The following is a 24,899-nucleotide window of genomic DNA, read 5'->3' as shown; positions in this document are numbered from 1 at the left end:
GGGTGTCATAGTAGTGATGTCATAGGCCGGTCACATGGAAGCCACAGCGTCTGGTTTAGTTGACTCAATGTTTTCTGTTTGTCCTTCTCTTCGTGACCTTGTTGGCAGTGAGCACACTGTTGGTTGTCATGGCTACCAGTTCCCACCTGATGTCGTGTGGGAGTTCAGACTGATCCAGATCGTACTGAATAACCGCTAGCTTGCATAATGTCTTCAGGCTAGGACTCAAGTCTAAGACGTACAGCTCATCAGTGAGTATGCAATCTATGCGACCTGAGCGGTTGTAGTGTTTGTATCCTCCAAAGAAGATGATGCGTTCTCCCACAATGCAACAGCACATATCATACATTGGACCCGGGCCTTTCCCTTTGCGCTCAACCTTCTTCCAGGAGAAGGTCTCTGGACTGAATTTCCACAGATCATTGAAGCCTTGATACCCGTTACAGCCACCAAATATGTACAGTTCCCCATTGTAGGTAAAGGCTGAATGACAACAGCGTCCTTCTGGAGGAAGCTGTGCAGAAGGTGTGCTCATCCAGAGGTCGGTCTCTGTGTCAAACACTCTGATGGTGCTGTGGTACTGAACCCCCATACAGCCCCCAAATACAAACATCTTTGTCCCAATGATGGTAGCAGAGTGATATCCTGAAGCAGGAGGTGGAGTTCCTCTGGTGTTAATTGAAGACCAGACCATTGTGCAGGTGTCCAACTTGTACATGTCATTAGTGTATCCAGTCAGCTTGGTGTGTCCTCCATAGATAAACATGTCCTTCCCCAACACACAGGCTGAGTGGCCCCACCTCGCCTCTGGAACAGCTCCAGAAACCCTGCTGGGTTTCAACCACATGTGGGCGTCCACATCAAATGCATAAAGCTCATTGCAGCATTCCCCTCCACAGTATCCTCCCCAGATGTAGACTGTATCTTCCACCAACACAGCTGTGTGGTTGAAGCGCCTGGATGGAACCTCAAGGTGACCGTCTCCTCTTCCAGGACTCACTGGAGGTAACTTCTTCCAGAATAAAGACATTGTGTTGAAGACATGGACATCAATCAACTGATCCTTGTTGTAGCTCCATCCTTTACAGTATCCTCCAAAGGAATAAAGCTGGTTCCTCACTGCTACAGACGCGTGATATGCTCGCTTTGGTCCTCCTGCTTTGGAAACGGTCCAAGAAAACATCACTTTGTCTGTCTGTCTGTCTGTCTGTCTGTCTGTCTGTCTGTCTGTCTGTCTGTCTGTCTGTCTGTCTGTCTGTCTGTCTGTCTGTCTGTCTGTCTGTCTGTCTGTCTGTCTGTCTGTCTGTCTGTCTGTCTGTCTGTCTGTCTTGTTCTCGTTCTCTCCCTCAGCGCCTACTAAAACTTACTGTAACGTCTACTGTAACTTACTGTAACGTCTACTGTAACTTACTGTAACGTCTACTGTAACTTACTGTAACTACTGTAACTTTCAACACAGTTCATCATCTTATATATTCTGGTGTGAACTTGAAATCACACACAACACAAACTGTTTCCATGCACGTCTTAACGACGCCAATTAGTGCAGCTGTTCTTCACCTGCACCCTTTGACTCCATTTAAAACCCTGTTCATTCACACTTACTGTAAACTGTGGGTATATATATTACAGTTGTGAGTCATGTGTGAACGTGTTCCAATCCTGTACGACACAGAGAAGAACTCTGAGAATCTAAGAGATCTTCTCTCTGCAGCTGTGCTTCCTGGTACAGAACACGTCTCTGTCGGGTGGAAAACTCATACGTCCAAAAATGTGTGTAACGAATCGGTAAGGATGAAAGGTGAAGATCCATGCCCCACCCGGCTATGCGATGCCCGTTGTACCCGTGTCAGAGTACCCGTTGTACCCGTGTCAGAGTACCCGTTGTACCCGTGTCAGAGTACCTGTTCCACCCATCTGTCTGTGTCCCTTTTTCAGGCCCATGTATGGAGGTTTCTGTATCTGTGTCCCTTTATTCCTATATATGGAGTTCTGTGTCAGGCATGCCCAAATATGGAGTGTTGTGATGTCAGAACAGGTCAGATCCATATATGGAGATCTAGGGGTGATCGGGTCCAGAGCCCGGGCTCTGTGCTGGTTCTGGAGAACCAGAAATGCATCTGACCCTGAGTCCAAACTATTTATATTGATTGATTGGTTGATTTATTTTCTATCATTTTTATCCAACGATTTTGCAACCCAGTTTTTTCACCCAGTCAGTGTCGATTATCTAATGTAATCCTGGGCTGCACTTCCTCTGCCAACCTGGGGGGGGGGCAGTGGACTGCCCTCATGCCTCCTCCTATGCATGAGGAGTCCAAGCTGTTTCTTTGCACCTGACAGGGGAGAGTTTTCCCGGCCGAACGTAGCGCGTGGAAAGAACACGTTATTCTGACCAGTACCTTTCCCCTCCATCAGGCGATTGATTGATTGATTGATTGATTGATTGATTGATTGATTGATTGCGGCTTTGTTTACATCCTGGACACATCGCGCCTTCAACGGCTCTTAAAAAAATGAAAGTAAAAACGCTGTAAACACTGTAAACACTGTAAACTGTAAACACTGGCAGATCAATTACGTAAACAATTAATACCTGCCACTCAAAGAGCCACACCCATTCAAACGGGAAAGCATCTGTGTCATTTTACATTCTTTTTTTACTATTTAAAAATAGCAGATCTATACAAGTCCATAGCACGTCATTTCGTGCCACGCTTTGAACTTGTAGATCTGCATTCTTTATCTTTGAACTTGTAGCTCTGCATTCTTTATCTTTGAACTTGTAGCTCTGCATTCTTTATCTTTGAACTTGTAGCTCTGCATTCTTTATCGTGATTTTTGTTGTTGCAAATCCTTGAATATATATTATATTTTCACGCGAACATGTTTAACTCAAATCTTTGTTTCTTGGGCGTCCCTGCTGGAACAAGATATTATGAGATGGTGGTCGGCGGTCAAATACATGTGATTTTGGGGGTCCTTGACGTGAAGAAGTTTCAATTTCTTTTCAATTCAATTTTATTATAGTGTCAATTCACAACAAGTTGTCTCAAGACACTTTACAACCAACAAAGATCCACCCAGAGCAAGCAATATTGCGACAATGGTAACGAAAAACTCCCCTTTAGGAAGAAACGTCAGGCAGAACCCGACTCTAGGGTGGGCGGCCATCTGCCTCGACCGTGTCGGGGGGGGTGGGGGCTAGAGGGAGAGAGAGAGAGATAGACAGAGAGAAATAGACAGAAATAGACAGGTGGGCTCCGTGGAGGGGTCTGGTCCACATCTGGTCGAGGTCGAGCTCTGTGAGGCCGGGTCCAGGTCACACTTCTGGTGGGCTCCATGAAGAGGCCTGATCCACGGTCACACTCGGCAGTCAGTTGGGCGTTAATATTAGAGGTCCACAGAACTGCGACGGGGAGGATGAAAAGAGACTCCGGGGAGAGATTCCCCGGATGTTGGATTAGTGGCAGGCCTTACTGGAGCCTATATAGTGTATATTACAAGTACTGCTGGGAGACAAACCCACACAACAATGTACGACTATAGTATCCAGCCAGACTTGGAGACAACTCTAGCTATAGGCTTTGTCGTAGAGAAAGGTTTTCCACCTAGTCTTGAATGTGCAGAGCGTGTCAGCCCCACGGACCGAAGCCGGGAGAAGGTTCCACAGCTGACGTGCCTGGGACCTAAACGCCCTGCCTCCTATTGTAACTTTTGATATTGTTGGGACAGTAAGCATTTTTGCATACTGTAGACGCACTGGTGTTCTATTTGGTTTGTAGGGATCAATGAGATCTTTGAGATATTGTGGTGCCTGACCATTGAGAGCTTTGTAGGTAAGAAGAAGAATTTTGAACTCTATTCTGTGTTTGACAGGGAGCCAGTGTAGAGAGGCCAGTGAAGGAGTGATATGGTCTCTTCTTCTGGTACCTGTCAGCACACGCGCCGCAGCATTTTGAACTACCTGTAGGCTTTTCAGAGACTTACCTGGGCAGCCTGATAATAGCGAGTTGCAGTAGTCCAGCCTTGAGGTAACAAATGCGTGGACAAGTTTTTCTGCCTCATTTTTGGACAGGATGTGCCTAACCTTTGCAATATTTCGCAGGTGAAAAAAGGCAGTCTTTGAGATTTGTTTGATGTGCGATTTGAAAGACATATCTTGATCAAAGGTAACTCCCAGATTCTTTACAGTGGCCTTGGAGGCCAAGGTAATGCCATCTAGGGAAAAGTTCTCATCGGCTAGCTTGTCTCTTAGGGGCTTAGGGCCGATCACGATAACTTCCGTTTTGTCAGAGTTGAGGAGTAGGTAATTACGGGTCATCCAACTCTTTATGTCTTTAAGACATGCTTGAAGTTTGACTAATTGGTCCGTTTCGTTCGGTTTCATCGATAGATATAATTGAGTGTCGTCCGCGTAACAATGGAAATGTATAGAGTGTTCCCTGATGATGTTACCCAGAGGGAGCATATATAAGGAGAAAAGTATTGGTCCAAGCACAGAGCCTTGTGGGACTCCGTATTTGACCTTTTCACGTGTTGAGGAGCCATCATTGACATCTACAAACTGAAATCGATCAGACAGATAGGACTCGAACCATTTCAGTGCGGCACCCCTGATGCCAACCAGGTGCTCCAGTCTCTGTAGCAGAATGTGGTGGTCAATAGTGTCAAATGCAGCACTAAGGTCCAGCAACACCAGTACGGAGAGGAGGTTATTATCTGCTGCAGTCAGGAGGTCATTTGTAACTCTCAGCAGTGCCGTCTCAGTGCTATGGTTAGCTCTGAAGCCTGACTGAAAGCCTTCTAATAAATTGTTGTTATGTAGAAAGTCACATAACTGTTTGGCGACTGCTTTCTCGAGAATTTTGGAGAGAAATGGAAGGTTCGATATAGGTCTATAGTTAGCTAGAATGCCTGCATCAAGAGTAGGCTTTTTGAGTAGAGGTTTGATTACCGCTACCTTAAAAGATTGTGGCACGTAGCCTGTCACCAAGGACATATTGATCATATTGAGTAGGCATGTACCAACCGGAGGCAGGACCTCTTTGAGTAATCTAGTCGGAACTGGATCCAGGGTACATGTCGTTGATTTTGAGGAAGATATCATTGAAGTGAAATCAGAGAGCTCGATTGGAGAGAAACTATCCATATATATATTTGGGTGTGCGGCCATCTCTGAGACCACCATATTTGGAGGCAGTCCAGTGGGAGCCGAGAGTAGTTGTAGATCAATTTGATCTCTGATAGTTTCTATTTTGCCATTGAAGAACCTCATGAAATCGTTACTATTGAGAGTTGTAGGAATACGTGGAACAGTGGAATCGCGGCTTTTTGTCAGTTTTGCCAAAGTATCAAAAATAAACTTTGGGTTACTTTTGTTTTCCTCTATTAGGGATGAATAATAGTTGGCTCTGGCCGTGTCGAGAGCCTTTTTGTATATTTTGAGGCTATTCTGCCAGACTATACATGATTCTTTCTGTTTGGTTGAGCGCCATTTTCTTTCAAGTTTGCGAGACGTTCGCTTGAGGTTTCTAGTTTCCGAGTTGTACCATGGGGCTAGCCTTTGTTGCTTTATTACCTTCCTTTTCAGGGGAGCAACAGAGTCTAGAGTATTTTGAAATGAGCATGTGACACTATCAACAAGTTGATCGAGTTGAGGAGGACTATATGTGTGGAGGTCCTCTATTTTGTTGAAGTATACTGAGTTGATGGCTGATGGAACTATTTCCTTGAATTTATTTACAGCGCTCTCAGATATACTTCTGCCAAGGACATTTTTGTCCAGTGGCGTACAGTCGATCAATGTAAAATCGAAGGTGATCAGATAATGATCAGAGAGGTCACGATTTTGTGGAAAAACTGTGAGGTGCTCTATTGTAATACCATAGACCAGAATGAGGTCAAGGGTATGGTTGTTTGAGAACCACTGATAGAATCATGAGGTTTTTTCTCCATAAAGCTGATTTAGAAGACATTCAGTAGAATGGGCGGTTACGGCTCTATAAAGTAACAATGTCATTCAGGGTGCCGTGGACGATAAAGTTATTTACAGGGTTGACTTGAGCCAAACAACCACTGATCTGTAGTGCTTCTCAAACCCCACATTGATATGCAATGCTGCACACTGTGAGCTTGTAGATCAGCTTTTCTTTTCTTTCCTTTTGGGTGTCATAGTAGTGATGTCATAGGCCGGTCACATTAAAGCCACAGCGTCTGGTTTAGTTGACTCAATGTTTTCAGTTTTTCCTTCATTTCGTGACCTTGTTGGCAGTGAGCACACTGTTGGTTGTCAGACTACCAGTTCCCACCTGATGTTGTGTGGGAGTTCAGACTGATCCAGAACGTACTGAATAACCGCTAGCTTGCATAATGTCTTCAGGCTAGGACTCAAGTCTAAGACGTACAGCTCATCAGTGAGTATGTGATCTAGGCGACCTGAGCGGTTGTAGTGTTTGTATCCTCCAAAGAAGATGATGCGTTCTCCCACAATGCAACAGCACATATCATACATTGGACCGGGTCTCTTCCCTTTGGGCTCAACCTTCTTCCAGGAGAAGGTCTCTGGACTGAATTTCCACAGATCATTGAAGCTCTGAACGTAGTTCAAGCCACCAAATATGAACAGATCCCCATTGTAGGTAAAGGCTGAATGACCACAGCGTCCTTCTGGAAGAGGCTGTGCAGAAGGTGTGTTCATCCAGAGGTCGGTCTCTGTGTCAAACACTCTGATGGTGCTGTGGTAGCCCCCGAATACAAACATCTTTGTCCCAATGATGGTAGCAGAGTGACACCATGAAGCAGGAGGTGGAGTTCCTCTGGTGTTAATTAAGGACCAGACCATTGTGCTGGTGTCCAACTTGTACATGTCATTAGTGTATCCAGTCAGCTTGGTGTCTCCTCCATAGATAAACATGACCTTCCCCAACACACAGGCTGAGTGGTACCTCCTCTCCTCTGGAACAGCTCCAGAAACCCTGCTGGGTTTCAACCACATGTGGGTGTCCACATCAAATGCATAAAGCTCATTGTAGTACTCCCCTCCCCAGTGGCCTCCCCAGATGTAGACTGTATCTTCCATCAGCACAGCTGTGTGGCCGAAGCGCCTGGATGGAACTTCAAGGTGACCGTCTCCTCTTCCAGGACTCACTGGAGGTAACTTCTTCCAGAATAAAGACATTGTGTTGAAGACATGGACATCCATCTGATCCTTGTTGTAGCTCCATCCATCACAGTAGCCTCCAAAGGAATACAGCTGGTTCCTCACTGCTACAGATGCATGATATGCTCGCTTTGGTCCTCCTGCTTTGGAAACGGTCCAAGAAAACATCACTTTCTCTGTCTGTCTGTCTGTCTGTCTGTCTGTCTGTCTGTCTGTCTGTCTGTCTGTCTGTCTGTCTGTCTGTCTGTCTGTCTGTCTGTCTGTCTGTCTGTCTGTCTGTCTGTCTGTCTGTCTGTCTGTCTGTCTGTCTGTCTGTCTGTCTGTCTGTCTTGTTCTCTCCCTCGGCGTCTACTGTAACTTACTGTAACGTCTACTGTAACTTTCAACACAGTTCATCATCTTATATATTCTGGTGTGAACTTGACGTCACACACAACACAAACTGTTTCCATGCACGTCTTAACGACGCCAATTAGTGCAGCTGTTCTTCACCTGCACCCTTTGACTCCATTTAAAATCCTGTTCATTCACACTTACTGTAAACTGTGGGTATATATATTACAGTTGTGAGTCATGTGTGAACGTGTTCCAATCCTGTTCGACACAGAGAAGAACTCTGAGAATCTAAGAGACCTTCTCTCTGCAGCTGTGCTTCCTGGTACAGAACACGTCTCTGTCGGGTGGAAAACTCATACGTCCAAAAATGTGCGTAACGAATCGGTAACGATGAAAGTTGAAGATCCATGCCCCACCCGGCTATGCGATGCCTGTTGTACCCGTGTCAGAGTACCCGTTGTACCCGTGTCAGAGTACCCGTTGTACCTGTGTCAGAGTACCCGTTGTACCCGTGTCAGAGTACCCGTTGTACCCGTGTCAGAGTACCCGTTCCACCCATCTGTCTGTGTCCCTTTTTCAGACCCATATATGGAGATTTCTGTATCGGTGTCCCTTTATTCCTATATATGGAGTTCTGTGTCAGCCATGCCCAAATATGGAGTGTTGTGATGTCAGAACAGGTCAGATCCATATATGGCGATCTAGGGGTGATCGGGTCCAGAGCCCGGGCTCTGTGCTGGTTCTGGAGAACCGGAAATGCATCTGACCCTGAGTCCAAACAATGTATAATGATTGATTGGTTGTTTTTCTTTCTATAATTTTTATCCAACGATTTTGCAACCCAGTTTTTTCACCCAGTCAGTGTCGATTATCTAATGTAATCCTGGGCTGCACTTCCTCTGCCAACCTGGGGGGGGGGGGGGGCAGCGGACTGCCCTCATGCCTCCTCCTATGCATGAGGAGTCCAAGCTGTTTCTTTGCACCTGACAGGGGAGAGTTTCCCCGGCCGAACGTAGCGCGTGGAAAGAACACGTTATTCTGACCAGTACCTTTCCCCTCCATCAGTCGATTGATTGATTGATTGATTGCGGCTTTGTTTACATCCTGGACACATCACGCCTTCAACGGCTCTTAAAAAAAGTAAAGTAAAAACGCTGTAAACACTGTAAACACTGTAAACACTGTAAACACTGTAAACACTGTAAACTGTAAACACTGTAAACACTGTAAACACCGGCAGATAAATTACGTAAACAATTAATACCTGCCACTCAAAGAGCCACACCCATTCAAACGGGAAAGCATCTGTGTCATTTTAGATTTTATTTGACTATTTAAAAATAGCAGATCTATACAAGTTCATAGCACGTCATTTCGTGCCACGCTTTGAACTTGTAGCTCTGCATTCTTTATCTTTGAACTTGTAGATCTGCATTCTTTATCTTTGAACTTGTAGCTCTGCATTCTTTATCTTTGAACTTGTAGCTCTGCATTCTTTATCTTTGAACTTGTAGCTCTGCATTCTTTATCTTTGAACTTGTAGCTCTGCATTCTTTTTCGTGATTTTTGTTGTTGTTGCAAATCCTTGAATATATATTATATTTTCACGCGAACATGTTTAACTCAAATCTTTGTTTCTTGGGCGTCCCTGCTGGAACAAGATATTATGAGATGGTGGTCGGCGGCCAAATACATGTGATTTTGGGGGTCCTTGACGTGAAGAAGTTTCAATTTCTTTTCAATTCAATTTTATTATAGTGTCAAATCACAACAAGTTGTCTCAAGACACTTTACAACCAACAAAGATCCACCCAGAGCAAGCAATATTGCGACAATGGTAACGAAAAACTCCCCTTTAGGAAGAAACGTCAGGCAGAACCCGACTCTAGGGTGGGCGGCCATCTGCCTCGACCGTGTCGGGGGGGGGGGGGGGGGGGGGGGGGCTAGAGGGAGAGAGAGAGAGAGAGAGAGAGATAGACAGAGAGAAATAGACAGGTGGGCTCCGTGGAGGGGTCTGGTCCACATCTGGTCGAGGTCGAGCTCTGTGAGGCCGGGTCCAGGTCACACTTCTGGTGGGCTCCATGAAGAGGCCTGATCCACGGTCACACTCGGCAGTCAGTTGGGCGTTAATATTAGAGGTCCACAGAACTGCGACGGGGAGGATGAAAAGAGACTCCGGGGAGAGATTCCCCGGATGTTGGATTAGTGGCAGGCCTTACTGGAGCCTATATAGTGTATATTACAAGTACTGCTGGGAGACAGACCCACACAACAATGTACGACCATGGTATCCAGCTAGACTTGGAGACAACTCTAGCTATAGGCTTTGTCGTAGAGAAAGGTTTTCCACCTAGTCTTGAATGTGCAGAGCGTGTCAGCCCCACGGACCGAAGCCGGGAGAAGGTTCCACAGCTGAGGTGCCTGGGACCTAAACGCCCTGCCTCCTATTGTAACTTTTGATATTTTTGGGACAGTAAGCATTTTTGCATACTGTAGACGCACTGGTGTTCTATTTGGTTTGTAGGGATCAATGAGATCTTTGAGATATTGTGGTGCCTGACCATTGAGAGCTTTGTAGGTAAGAAGAAGAATTTTGAACTCTATTCTGTGTTTGACAGGGAGCCAGTGTAGAGAGGCCAGTGAAGGAGTGATATGGTCTCTTCTTCTGGTACCTGTCAGCACACGCGCCGCAGCATTTTGAACTACCTGTAGGCTTTTCAGAGACTTACCTGGGCAGCCTGATAATAGCGAGTTGCAGTAGTCCAGCCTTGAGGTAACAAATGCGTGGACAAGTTTTTCTGCCTCATTTTTGGACAGGATGTGCCTAACCTTTGCAATATTTCGCAGGTGAAAAAAGGCAGTCTTTGAGATTTGTTTGATGTGCGATTTGAAAGACATATCTTGATCAAAGGCAACTCCCAGATTCTTTACAGTGGCCTTGGAGGCCAAGGTAATGCCATCTAGGGAAAAGTTCTCATCGGCTAGCTTGTCTCTTAGGGGCTTAGGGCCGATCACGATAACTTCCGTTTTGTCAGAGTTGAGGAGTAGGTAATTACGGGTCATCCAACTCTTTATGTCTTTAAGACATGCTTGAAGTTTGACTAATTGGTCCGTTTCGTTCGGTTTCATCGATAGATATAATTGAGTGTCGTCCGCGTAACAATGGAAATGTATAGAGTGTTCCCTGATGATGTTACCCAGAGGGAGCATATATAAGGAGAAAAGTATTGGTCCAAGCACAGAGCCTTGTGGGACTCCGTATTTGACCTTTTCACGTGTTGAGGAGCCATCATTGACATCTACAAACTGAAATCGATCAGACAGATAGGACTCGAACCATTTCAGTGCGGCACCCCTGATGCCAACCAGGTGCTCCAGTCTCTGTAGCAGAATGTGGTGGTCAATAGTGTCAAATGCAGCACTAAGGTCCAGCAACACCAGTACGGAGAGGAGGTTATTATCTGCTGCAGTCAGGAGGTCATTTGTAACTCTCAGCAGTGCCGTCTCAGTGCTATGGTTAGCTCTGAAGCCTGACTGAAAGCCTTCTAATAAATTGTTGTTATGTAGAAAGTCACATAACTGTTTGGCGACTGCTTTCTCGAGAATTTTGGAGAGAAATGGAAGGTTCGATATAGGTCTATAGTTAGCTAGAATGCCTGCATCAAGAGTAGGCTTTTTGAGTAGAGGTTTGATTACCGCTACCTTAAAAGATTGTGGCACGTAGCCTGTCACCAAGGACATATTGATCATATTGAGTAGGCATGTACCAACCGGAGGCAGGACATCTTTGAGTAATCTAGTCGGAACTGGATCCAGGGTACATGTCGTTGATTTTGAGGAAGATATCATTGAAGTGAAATCAGAGAGCTCGATTGGAGAGAAACTATCCATATATATATTTGGGTGTGCGGCCATCTCTGAGACCACCATATTTGGAGGCAGTCCAGTGGGAGCCGAGAGTAGTTGTAGATCAATTTGATCTCTGATAGTTTCTATTTTGCCATTGAAGAACCTCATGAAATCGTTACTATTGAGAGTTGTAGGAATACGTGGAACAGTGGAATCGCGGCTTTTTGTCAGTTTTGCCAAAGTATCAAAAAGAAACTTTGGGTTACTTTTGTTTTCCTCTATTAGGGATGAATAATAGTTGGCTCTGGCCGTGTCGAGAGCCTTTTTGTATATTTTGAGGCTATTCTTCCAGACTATACATGATTCTTTCTGTTTGGTTGAGCGCCATTTTCTTTCAAGTTTGCGAGACGTTCGCTTGAGGTTTCTAGTTTCCGAGTTGTACCATGGGGCTAGCCTTTGTTGCTTTATTACCTTCCTTTTCAGGGGAGCAACAGAGTCTAGAGTATTTTGAAATGAGCATGTGACACTATCAACAAGTTGATCGAGTTGAGGAGGACTATATGTGTGGAGGTCCTCTATTTTGTTGAAGTATACTGAGTTGATGGCTGATGGAACTATTTCCTTGAATTTATTTACAGCGCTCTCAGCTATACTTCTGCCAAGGACATTTTTGTCCAGTGGCGTACAGTCGATCAATGTAAAATCGAAGGTGATCAGATAATGATCAGAGAGGTCACGATTTTGTGGAAAAACTGTGAGGTGCTCTATTGTAATACCATAGACCAGAATGAGGTCAAGGGTATGGTTGTTTGAGAACCACTGATAGAATCATGAGGTTTTTTCTCCATAAAGCTGATTTAGAAGACATTCAGCAGAATGGGCGGTTACGGCTCTATAAAGTAACAATGTCATTCAGGGTGCCGTGGACGATAAAGTTATTTACAGGGTTGACTTGAGCCAAACAACCACTGATCTGTAGTGCTTCTCAAATCCCACATTGATATGCAATGCTGCACACTGTGAGCTTGTAGATCAGCTTTTCTTTTCTTTCCTTTTGGGTGTCATAGTAGTGATGTCATAGGCCGGTCACATGGAAGCCACAGCGTCTGGTTTAGTTGACTCAATGTTTTCTGTTTTTCCTTCTCTTCGTGACCTTGTTGGCAGTGAGCACACTGTTGGTTGTCATGGCTACCAGTTCCCACCTGATGTCGTGTGGGAGTTCAGACTGTTCCAGATCGTACTGAATAACCGCTAGCTTGCATAATGTCTTCAGGCTAGGACTCAAGTCTAAGACGTACAGCTCATCAGTGAGTATGTGATCTAGGCGACCTGAGCGGTTGTAGTGTTTGTATCCTCCAAAGAAGATGATGCGTTCTCCCACAATGCAACAGCACATATCATACATTGGACCGGGTCTCTTCCCTTTGGGCTCAACCTTCTTCCAGGAGAAGGTCTCTGGACTGAATTTCCACAGATCATTGAAGCTCTGAACGTAGTTCAAGCCACCAAATATAAACAGATCCCCATTGTAGGTAAAGGCTGAATGACCACGTCGTTCTGGAAGAAGCTGTGCAGAAGGTGTGTTCAGCCAAAGGTCGGTCTCTGTGTCAAACACACTGATGGTGCTGATGTAGCCCCCGAATACAAACATCTTTGTCCCAATGATAGTAGCAGAGTGAAACCATGAAGCAGGAGGTGGAGTTCCTCTGGTGTTAATTAAGGACCAGACCATTGTGCTGGTGTCCAACTTGTACATGTCATTAGTGTATCCAGTCAGATTGGTGTTTCCTCCATAGATAAACATGACCTTCTCCAACACACAGGCTGAGTGGCTCCACCTCTCCTCTGGAACGGCTCCAGAAACCCTGCTGGGTTTCAACCACATGTGGGCGTCCACATCAAATGCATAAAGCTTATTGTAGTACTTCCCTCCACATTTGCCTCCCCAGATGTAGACTGTATCTTCTACCAACACAGCTGTGTGGTTGAAGCGCATGGATGGAACCTCAAGGTGACCGTCTCCTCTTCCAGGACTCACTGGAGGTAACTTCTTCCAGCATAAAGACATTGTGTTGAAGACATGGACATCCATCTGATCCTTGTTGTAGCTCCATCCTTTACAGTAGCCTCCAAAGGAATAAAGCTGGTTCCTCACTGCTACAGACGCGTGAGAGACTCGCTTTGGTCCTCCTGCTTTGGAAACGGTCCACGAAAACATCACCTTCTCTGTCTGTCTGTCTGTCTGTCTGTCTGTCTGTCTGTCTGTCTGTATGTCTGTCTGTCTGTATGTCTGTCTGTCTGTCTGTCTGTCTGTCTGTCTGTCTGTCTGTCTGTCTGTCTGTCTGTCTGTCTGTCTGTCTGTCTGTCTGTCTGTCTGTCCGTCCGTCCGTCCGTCCGTCCGTCCGTCCGTCCGTCCGTCCGTCCGTCCGTCCGTCCGTCCGTCCGTCCGTCCGTCCGTCCGTCCGTCCGTCCGTCCGTCCGTCCGTCCGTCCGTCCGTCCGTCCGTCCGTCCGTCCGTCCGTCCGTCCGTCCGTCCGTCCGTCCGTCCGTCCGTCCGTCCGTCCGTCCGTCCGTCCGTCCGTCCGTCCGTCCGTCTTGTTCTCGTTCTCTCCCTCAGCGTCTACTGTAACTTACTGTAACTTACTGTAACGTCTACTGTAACTTACTGTAACTAGTGTAACTTACTGTAACGTCTACTGTAACTTACTGTAACTACTGTAACTTTCAACACAGTTCATCATCTTATATATTATGGTGTGAACTTGAAATCACACACAACACAAACTGTTTCCATGCACGTCTTAACGACGCCAATTAGTGCAGCTGTTCTTCACCTGCACCCTTTGACTCCATTTAAAATCCTGTTCATTCACACTTACTGTAAACTGTGGGTATATATATTACAGTTGTGAGTCATGTGTGAACGTGTTCCAATCCTGTACGACACAGAGAAGAACTCTGAGAATCTAAGATATCTTCTCTCTGCAGCTGTGCTTCCTGGTACAGAACACGTCTCTGTCGGGTGGAAAACTCATACGTCCAAAAATGTGCGTAACGAATCGGTAACGATGAAAGTTGAAGATCCATGCCCCACCCGGCTATGCGATGCCCGTTGTACCCGTGTCAGAGTACCCGTTGTACCCGTGTCAGAGTACCCGTTGTACCCGTGTCAGAGTACCCGTTGTACCCGTGTCAGAGTACCCGTTGTACCCGTGTCAGAGTACCCGTTGTACCCGTGTCAGAGTACCCGTTGTACCCGTGTCAGAGTACCCGTTGTACCCGTGTCAGAGTACCCGTTCCACCCATCTGTCTGTGTCCCTTTTTCAGGCCCATATATGGAGATGTCTGTATCCGTCTCTCTGTGTCCCTTTATTCCTATATATGGAGTTTTGTGTCAAGGCATGCCCAAATATGGAGTGTTGTGATGTCAGAACAGGTCAGATCCATATATGGAGATCTAGGGGTGATCGGGTCCAGAGCCCGGGCTCTGTGCTGGTTCTGGAGAACCAGAAATGCATCTGACCCTGAGTCCAAACAATGTATATTGATTGATTGGTTGTTTTTCTTTCTATAATTTTTTATCCAACGATTTTGCAACCCAGTTCTTTTTCACCCAGTCAGTGTCGATTATCTAATCCTGGGCTGCACTTCCTCTGCCAACCTGGGGGGGGGGGGGGGGGGGCAGTGGACTGCCCTCATGCCTCCTGCTATGCATGAGGAGTCCAAGCTGTTTCTTTGCACCTGACAGGGGAGAGTTTTCCCGGCCGAACGTAGCACGTGGAAGGAACACCTTATTCCGACCAGTACCTTTCCCCTCCATCAGGCGATTGATTGATTGATTGATTGATTGCAGCTTTGTTTACATCCTGGACACATCGCGCCTTCAACGGCTCTTAAAAAAAGTAAAGTAAAAACATTGTAAACACTGTAAACACTGTAAACACTGGCAGATGAATTACGTAAACAATTAATACCTGCCACTCAAAGAGCCACACCCATTCAAACGGGAAAGCATCTGTGTCATTTTACATTCTTTTTTTACTATTTAAAAATAGCAGATCTACAAGTTCATAGCACGTCATTTCGTGCCACACTTTGAACTTGTAGCTCTGCATTCTTTATCTTTGAACTTGTAGCTCTGCATTCTTTTTTTTTTTTTTTAAGATATTTTTTTGCGGCTTACGCCTTTTTTTTATTGATTTTTGAAGGGACAGACAGTAGGCTGACAGGAAACGGGAGAGAGATGGGGGGATGACATGCAGTAAAGGCCGTGTCGGGTCCGGGAGTCGAACCCGCGGCACACTGCGACTGGATTACCAGTCCGGTGCCCAGACCGTTACGCTACGGCCTGGGCCAGCTCTGCATTCTTTATCTTTGAACTTGTAGCTCTGCATTCTTTATCTTTGAACTTGTAGCTCTGCATTCTTTATCGTGATTTTTTGTTGTTGTTGCAAATCCTTGAATATATATTATATTTTCACGCAAACATGTTTAACTCAAATCTTTGTTTCTTGGGCGTCCCTGCTGGAACAAGATATTATGAGATGGTGGTCGGCGGCCAAATACATGTGATTTTGGGGGTCCTTGACGTGAAGAAGTTTGAGAACCACTGATAGAATCATGAGGTTTTTTCTCCATAAAGCTGATTTAGAAGACATTCAGCAGAATGGGCGGTTACGGCTCTATAAAGTAAGAATGTCATTCAGGGTGCCGTGGACGATAAAGTTATTCACACGGTTGACTTGAGCCAAACAACCACTGATCTGTAGTGCTTCTCAAACCCCACATTGATATGCAATGCTGCACACTGTGAGCTTGTAGATCATCTTTTCTTTTCTTTCCTTTTGGGTGTCATAGTAGTGATGTCATAGGCCGGTCACATGGAAGCCACAGCGTCTGGTTTAGTTGACTCAATGTTTTCTGTTTTTCCTTCTCTTCGTGACCTTGTTGGCAGTGAGCACACTGTTGGTTGTCATGGCTACCAGTTCCCACCTGATGTCGTGTGGGAGTTCAGACTGATCCAGATCGTACTGAATAACCGCTAGCTTGCATAATGTCTTCAGGCTAGGACTCAAGTCTAAGACGTACAGCTCATCAGTGAGTATGAGATATATGCGACCTGAGCGTTTGTGGTGTTTGTATCCTCCAAAGAAGATGATGCGTTCTCCCACAATGCAACAGCACATACCAGCCATTGGACCCGGGCCTTTCCCTTTGGGCTCAACCTTCTTCCAGGAGAAGGTCTCTGGACTGAATTTCCACAGATCATTGAAGCTCTGGTTACCGTTCCAGCCACCAAATATGTACAGTTCTCCATTGTAGGTAAAGGCTGAATGAGCTCCATGTCTTTCTGGAAGAAGCTGTGCAGAAGGTGTGCTCATCCAGAGGTCGGTCTCTGTGTCAAACACTCTGATGGTGCTGTGGTAGGCCCCGAATACAAACATCTTTGTCCCAATGATGGTAGCAGAGTGATATGCTGAAGCAGGAGGTGGAGTTCCTCTGGTGTTCATTAAAGTCCAGACCATCGTGCTGGTGTTCAACTTGTACATGTCATTAGTGTATCTAGTCAGCTTGGTGTCTCCTCCATGGATAAACATGTCCTCCCCCAACACACAGGCTGAGTGGCTCCACCTCTCCTCTGGAACAGCTCCAGAAACCCTTCTGGGTTTCAACCACATGTGGGCGTCCACATCAAATGCATAAAGCTCATTGTAGTACTCCTCTTCCCAGCGGCCTCCCCAGATGTAGACTGTATCTTCTACCAGCACAGCTGTGTGTCCATAGCGCATGGATGGAACCTCAAGGTGACCGCGTCCTCTTCCAGGACTCACTGGAGGTAACTTCTTCCAGCATAAAGACATTGTGTTGAAGACATGGACATCCATCTGATCCTTGTTGTATTTCCATCCATCACAGTAGCCTCCAAAGGAATACAGCTGGTTCCTCACTGCTACAGATGCATGATATGCTCGCTTTGGTCCTCCTGCTTTGGAAACGGTCCAAGAAAACATCACTTTCTCTGTCTGTCTGTCTGTCTGTCTGTCTGTCTGTCTGTCTGTCTGTCTGTCTGTCTGTCTGTCTGTCTGTCTGTCTGTCTGTCTGTCTGTCTGTCTTGTTCTCGTTCTCTCCCTCAACGTCTACTATAACTTACTGTAACTACTGTAACTTACTGTAACGTCTACTGTAACTTACTGTAACTTCTACTGTAACTTACTGTAACGTCTACTGTAACTTTCAACACAGTTCATCATCTTATATATTATGGTGTGAACTTGAAATCACACACAACACAAACTGTTTCCATGCACGTCTTAACGACGCCAATTAGTGCAGCTGTTCTTCACCTTTACCCTTTGACTCCATTTCAAATCCTGTTCATTCACACTTACTGTAAACTGTGGGTATATATATTACAGTTGTGAGTCATGTGTGAACGTGTTCCAATCCTGTACGACACAGAGAAGAACTCTGAGAATCTAAGAGATCTTCTCTCTGCAGCTGTGCTTCCTGGTACAGAACACGTCTCTGTCGGGTGGAAAACTCATACGTCCAAAAATGTGCGTAACGAATCGGTAACGATGAAAGTTGAAGATCCATTCCCCACCCGGCTATGCGATGCCCGTTGTACCCGTGTCAGAGTACCCGTGTCAGAGTACCCGTTGTACCCGTGTCAGAGTACCCGTTGTACCCGTGTCAGAGTACCCGTTCCACCCATCTGTCTGTGTCCCTTTTTCAGACCCATATATGGAGATTTCTGTATCGGTGTCCCTTTATTCCTATATATGGAGTTCTGTGTCAGGCATGCCCAAATATGGAGTGTTGTTATGTCAGAACAGGTCAGATCCATATATGGAGATCTAGGGGTGATCGGGTCCAGAGCCCGGGCTCTGTGCTGGTTCTGGAGAACTGGAAATGCATCTGACCCTGAGTCCAAACTATTTATATTGATTGATTGGTTGATTGGTTGATTTTTTTTCTATAATTTGAATCCAACGATTTTGCAACCCAGTTTTTTTCACCCAGTCAGTGTCAATTATCTAATGTAATCCTGGGCTGCACTTCCTCTGCCAACCTGGGGGGGGGGGGGGAAGTGGACTGCCCTCATGCCTCCTCCTATGCATGAGGAGTCCAAGCTGTTTCTTTGCACCTGACAGGGGAGAGTTTCCCCGGCCAAACGTAGCACGTGGAAGGAACACGTTATTCCGACCAGTACCTTTCCCCTCCATCAGGCGATTGATTGATTGATTGATTGATGGATTGATTGATTGATTGATTGCGGCTTTGTTTACATCCTGGACACATCGCGCCTTCAACGGCTCTTAAAAAAAATGAAAGTAAAAACACTGTAAACACTGTAAACACTGTAAACACTGGCAGATGAATTACGTAAACAATTAATACCTGCCACTCAAAGAGCCACACCCATTCAAACGGGAAAGCATCTGTGTCATTTTAGATTTTATTTTTACTATTTAAAAATAGCAGATCTACAAGTTCATAGCACGTCATTTCGTGCCACGCTTTGAACTTGTAGCTCTGCATTCTTTATCGTGTTTTTTTTGTTTTTGTTACAAATCCTTGAATATATATTATATTTTCACGCAAACATGTTTAACACAAATCTTTGTTTCTTGGGCGTCCCTGCTGGAACAAGATATTATGAGATGGTGGTCGGCGGCCAAATACATGTGATTTTGGGGGTCCTTGACGTGAAGAAGTTTGAGAACCACTGATAGAATCATGAGGTTTTTTCTCCATAAAGCTGATTTAGAAGACATTCAGCAGAATTCAGCAGAACTTACTGTAACGTCTACTGTAACTTTCAACACAGTTCATCATCTTATATATTATGGTGTGAACTTGAAATCACACACAACACAAACTGTTTCCATGCACGTCTTAACGACGCCAATTAGTGCAGCTGTTCTTCACCTGCACCCTTTGACTCCATTTAAAATCCTGTTCATTCACACTTACTGTAAACTGTGGGTATATATATTACAGTTGTGAGTCATGTGTGAACGTGTTCCAATCCTGTACGACACAGAGAAGAACTCTGAGAATCTAAGAGATCTTCTCTCTGCAGCTGTGCTTCCTGGTACAGAACACGTCTCTGTCGGGTGGAAAACTCATACGTCCAAAAATGTGTGTGTGTGTGTGTGTGTGTGTGTGTGTGTGTGTGTGTGTGTGTGTGTGTGTGTGTGTGTGTGTGTGTGTGTGTGTGTGTGTGTGTGTGTGTGTGTGTGTGTGTGTGTGTGTGTGTGTGTGTGTGTGTGTGTGTGTGTGTGTGTGTGTGCTTGCTTTACATCCAAACTTATGAAATATCAGCTTCTGGTGGAACGTATTATGGCCTTGGGATATACCTGTCAACTTATTGTCCTTGTATTTGGAAGTCTGGGCCATGTCCATAAACTTGTGCTCAGGGGTCTGCAATTGGGTGGATTGTTAAAAACAAATGCAAAAAAGCTGGCTAAATACTGTCTCAGCTACTATGGGCAGCCTGTCTGTCTGGAGAAGGCGTTGTTTCATTTATCCCTAGGTGGCTTAAGAAAAAACAAAACAAAACAAACATCCTGTCTAGTAGTGTCAAGTAATAGTATGTAAACAATGTGCTATATATATATATATATATATATATATATATATATTTTTTTTCTCCCTTCTTTTCCCTCTGTGTGTTAAGCATGTGCAGCAGCTATATCTGGTTGGACCATATAATGTATAACCTAATTCTGATCAGTGTTTGGGTCCATTGTATTACGCCTCTTGTGCAGATCCAAATAAAATAATTCAAATGTGTGTGTGCGTGTGCGTGTGCGCGTGCGCGTGTGTGTGCGCGTGTGTGTGCGTGTGTGCGTGTGTGTGCGTGTGCGTGTGTGTGTGCGTGTGTGTGTGTGTGCTCATGCAGGGGGACTGGGGCGGCCAGCGGACTCTCCAGAGGCGGTGGACGTCCTTCCTGAAGGCCAGGATGGTGTGCTCCGTCCCCGACTACCAGATCCACCTCAACATCCTCCGCAGCGTCTTCGTGCTCCCCCCGGGGGGGGAAGGAGGAGCGAGCGCACACGCCGCCAGCACGCTGTACGGCGTCTTCGGCCTGGAGTGGTAAGAGACGTGAGCACCCCCTGGTGGTTATAAGAGACGTGAGCACCCCCTGGTGGTTATAAGAGACGTGAGCACCCCCTGGTGGTTATAAGAGACGTGAGCACCCCCTCCTGGTGGCATTATTAACCCATTCTGAACGGGGGGAACCCATTTTGGTGTTCATGGCATCATGTCATGCTTTAAGCTATTGAAAAATAGCAGATCTACAAGCTCATAGCGCGCCACCGAGTGGCGCGCTACGAGCTTGTAGGTCTGCTATTTTTGAAAAATCTGATCTCAGGTCAGACTTGGTTAAGAGACGTGAGCACCCCCTGGTGGTAATAGGAGACGTGAGCTGTTTCTGTGGGTAGATGTGTTGATGTCTGGACTTTACTTGGTCATATTATGTTTCTGTGGAAGCGTATGACTTTCACATAATGTTTTGTTTAGTGTGCGACTGTACTGTACTGTACTGTACTGTACTGTACTGTACTGTACTGTACTGTACTGTACTGTACTGTACTGTACTGTACTGTACTGTACTGTACTGTACTGTACTGTACATCCAACTCGTCTCTTTATACCATCCGTTTTTTTCCCCCTTTCCCTCACTAACTCCTCCCTCATCCTTCCTAAGGATCTTCCACAGGTAGGCACACACTAATATATATATATATATATATATATATATATATATATATATATTAGTGCTGTCAGGCGATTAAAAATTTTAATCGCGATTAATCGCATGATTTGTGTAGTTAATCGCGCGATTAATCGCAATTAATCGCGAAAACCTTTTTGCTTTAAATTCATTGTTGAACTGAAAGAAAACGGTGTATTGTAGAAATGCTCCAATCTGGTTTTTTGGGACCGATCACTGGAAGCAGTAACTGCCGATACCGATCACAGCGTCGTGAAATCACACACCTTGCAAACTGTGAGTTTGGTGTCCTTTTCTGACACAGTAAACCAGGGATACTCAAATAGCTGAACATGTGGGCCACATTATGAAAATGGCGTGCATTATTTTATGGCTTGCCCATTTTCTCTTAATAAGCGGTTAATAAGGTGTTGCGTTAATGCATTAATAACGCGTTAACTTTGACAGCATTAATATATATATATATATATATATATATATATATATATATATATATATATATATATATATATATATATAAAGGCTAGATGGCACAAGGCGTGGTCTACAGTGCAGTTCGCCGGCGGCCATCTTTCGACAGTCAACGTTTCAGATTCGTCCCGTGGTAGCTGGTGATCTGCTCAAACAAAACTCTCATTTCTCTCTTTTACAAACGGTTTGGTTTATCACAAACGTTATTATCAACGTGCCTGTCTGCCTAATGTGTTTTATATGAAAGGCCACTATAATAAGTAGCTCTGCAGTATCATCTGACGTTTATACCAAACCAAAGCCGCTTGAAAATCGGTTGAAAATGTAGCAAGTTTGTGGTTATTTAACTATAGTTCATTCATGAGCTTTCGTTTGTCAGGCGGTTTCACCTGACAAAAAGTACACGCACCATCACCAATGTTATGAGTGAGTGAGCCGACTGTAGCAAGATGGCCGCCATGTGGCGACGTCGCTTTCCATTGGCCTGTACCGGGGGCGAGTCATCTAGCCCATAGACATAGAAAGGTAGACGCTCTCTCTCTCTGTCTCTCTCTCTGTCGTCTCTCTCTCTCTCTCTCTCTCTCTCTCTCTCTCTCTGTCTCTCTCTCTCTCTCTCTGTCTCTCTCTCTCTCTCTCTCTCTCTCTCTCTCTCTCTCTCTCTCTCTCTCTCTCTCTCTCTCTCTGTCTCTCTCTCTCTCTCTCTGTCTCTCTCTCTCTCTCTCTCTCTCTCTCTCTCTCTCTCTCTCTCTCTCTCTTCTCTGGGGACGCTCTATAGCATATATGTCAAACTCAAGGCCCGGGGGGCCAAATCAGGCCCGTGAATGAATTTTCTTTGGCCCGCGGGATGATATTTAATTAGTATTAGAACTGGCCCTCTGGTATATTGCACGGACCACCACAATACTACAAGTCCCACAATGCACTGCGAGTGCATTGTCACGTATCGAGGGCCCGCAAGCGCAAGCGTCTTCTCTTCACTATTGATCAGCAGTGAAAGTATATCACTTGTGGTCGACTTTCAGCTACACCTCTACACAAAAATGGCCCGTGTGTTGAAACACAGTCCGGCCCTCGACTTGTACCAATTTCTTTATTTTGGCCCACTGTGTATTTGAGTTTGACATCCCTGCTCTATAGGGTCCACCAAAATCTCCCGGAGGGGGCGTTAACATATGTGTCACGTGGTAGCGGCCGCCATGTTGGCAGGCATTTCTCGTTTGTTTACAGTCAGCGGCCATCCGTGTGCGTTCTACTTTTTAAAACACCAGAGGGAGTTCAACGAGCTCGTTCCTGGCGACAACACAGTGAGCCAACACCAGGATGGAAAGAAAAAACGTCGGCCTCGACATACCTTGCTTACAAGGACAAGCTTAACTTTGAGGAAAAGGAGCGTTACCTCAACAAAATCAAGGATATTGTCGGTCTCGACCCCTATGAACACACTGACTGAACAGAGGATTCGATCTTCTACCACCACTAATGCGACTACATTTAATGCTTGTCCTTGTAAGGTATGTCGAGGCCGACGTTTTTTCTTTCCATCCTGGTGTTGGCTCACTGTGTTGTCGCCAGGAACGAGCTCGTTGAACTCCCTCTGGTGTTTAAAAATTAGAACGCACACGTTCAGACAACAGCGATATCCACGCAGCGCTGACATCAGACTAATGTAGAAACCTCATATATGGGTTCACACGCCAGGCATCGTCATGGCGATACGTACTCCAGTTGCCTGGCATCGTCGTCATCATGACACACATCTAGTGAACCATAATGAAATAACCCAGATAGTAGCATCGTGTTCTAAGTTTCATAATGAAAGAACCCAGATGGTAGCATCGTGTTCTAGTGAACCATAATGAAAGAACCCAGATAGTAGCATCGTGTTCTAGTGAACCATAATGAAAGAACCCAGATAGTAGCATCGTGTTCTAAGTTTCATAATGAAAGAACCCAGATGGTAGCATCGTGTTCTAGTGAACCATAATGAAAGAACCCAGATGGTAGCATCGTGTTCTAGTGAACCATAATGAAAGAACCCAGATAGTAGCATCGTGTTCTAGTGAACCATAATGAAAGAACCCAGATGGTAGCATCGTGTTCTAAGTTTCATAATGAAAGAACCCAGATAGTAGCATCGTGTTCTAAGTTTCATAATGAAAGAACCCAGATAGTAGCATCGTGTTCTAAGTTTCATAATGAAAGAACCCAGATAGTAGCATCGTGTTCTAATGAACCATAATGAAAGAACCCAGATAGTAGCATCGTGTTCTAAGTTTCATAATGAAAGAACCCAGATAGTAGCATCGTGTTCTAAGTTTCATAATGAAAGAACCCAGATAGTAGCATCGTGTTCTAAGTTTAAAGAACCCAGATAGTAGCATCGTGTTCTAAGTTTAAAGAACCCAGATAGTAGCATCGTGTTCTAAGTTTAAAGAACCCAGATAGTAGCATCGTGTTCTAAGTTTAAAGAACCCAGATAGTAGCATCGTGTTCCAAGTTTCAGGGCATCCGAGGTGAAGTTCGGATCGGAACACCACTGAGAACCCGCGGGTTCTAACGAGACAACCAGCACTGGTTCGATCGCTATCTTGTTGAAATGTTTTGTTGGACTACGTAGAAGGACGTATTGCCACCGTTACATAATGTACTCTGATGTGCTATGACTACATACAATGCAATTATAGTGCTGTCTACATACAATGCAATCATAGTGCCGTCTACATAACATGCTATAAGTCTGTATCAAATGCTATCTAAGTCTACAGAAATGCTATCTAAGGGGGTATATAGGGTAAGTGCTATGGGCCATGATGGCCCAAACACCTTGGGATAAAGGCGCTGTATAAACGCACCGTTCACCATGTGGTCTCTTCTTCCAGGAGGAACATCAAGGCGTCGGCGGTCTGCCGCTACTCCTTCACGGACATCCAGAAGGCCTTCGAGGGCTCCTTCATGGAGGTCCAGGACAACAAGTGGAGGGAGTACTCTGGGAAGCTCCCTGACCCCAGACCTGGCTCTGTGAGTAACACCTGACCCCAGACCTGGCTCTGTGAGTAACACCTGACCCCAGACCTGGTCTCTGTGAGTAACACCTGACCCCAGACCTGGCTCTGTGAGTAACACCTGACCCCAGACCTGTAACACCTGACCCCAGACCTGTAACACCTGACCCCAGACCTGGCTCTGTGAGTAACACCTGACCCCAGACCTGTAACACCTGACCCCAGACCTGGCTCTGTGAGTAACACCTGACCCCAGACCTGGCTCTGTGAGTAACACCTGACCCCAGACCTGGCTCTGTGAGTAACATCTGACCCCAGACCTGGCTCTGTGAGT

General features: G+C 45.5%; 1 protein-coding gene across 1 annotated transcript in view; it reads left to right on the top strand.

Annotated features, from left to right (window-relative positions):
• LOC310874786 (semaphorin-4G-like) overlaps nt 1–24,899 on the top strand; it is a gene marked incomplete at both ends in the record, with an annotated part of 139,976 nt that overhangs the window by 69,054 nt on the left and 46,023 nt on the right. The window contains 2 exon segments of the mRNA XM_083787650.1: nt 20,256–20,449; nt 24,443–24,581. Coding sequence (XP_083643776.1) covers nt 20,256–20,449; nt 24,443–24,581 — 333 coding nt within the window.

Source organism: Protomyctophum parallelum (genome assembly GCF_964188405.1).
Source record: "Protomyctophum parallelum genome assembly, chromosome: 17".
Lineage (NCBI taxonomy): Eukaryota > Metazoa > Chordata > Actinopteri > Myctophiformes > Myctophidae > Protomyctophum > Protomyctophum parallelum.
Note: the sequence above shows the minus strand (reverse complement) of the source record. Positions and strands in the feature narration are given on the sequence as shown.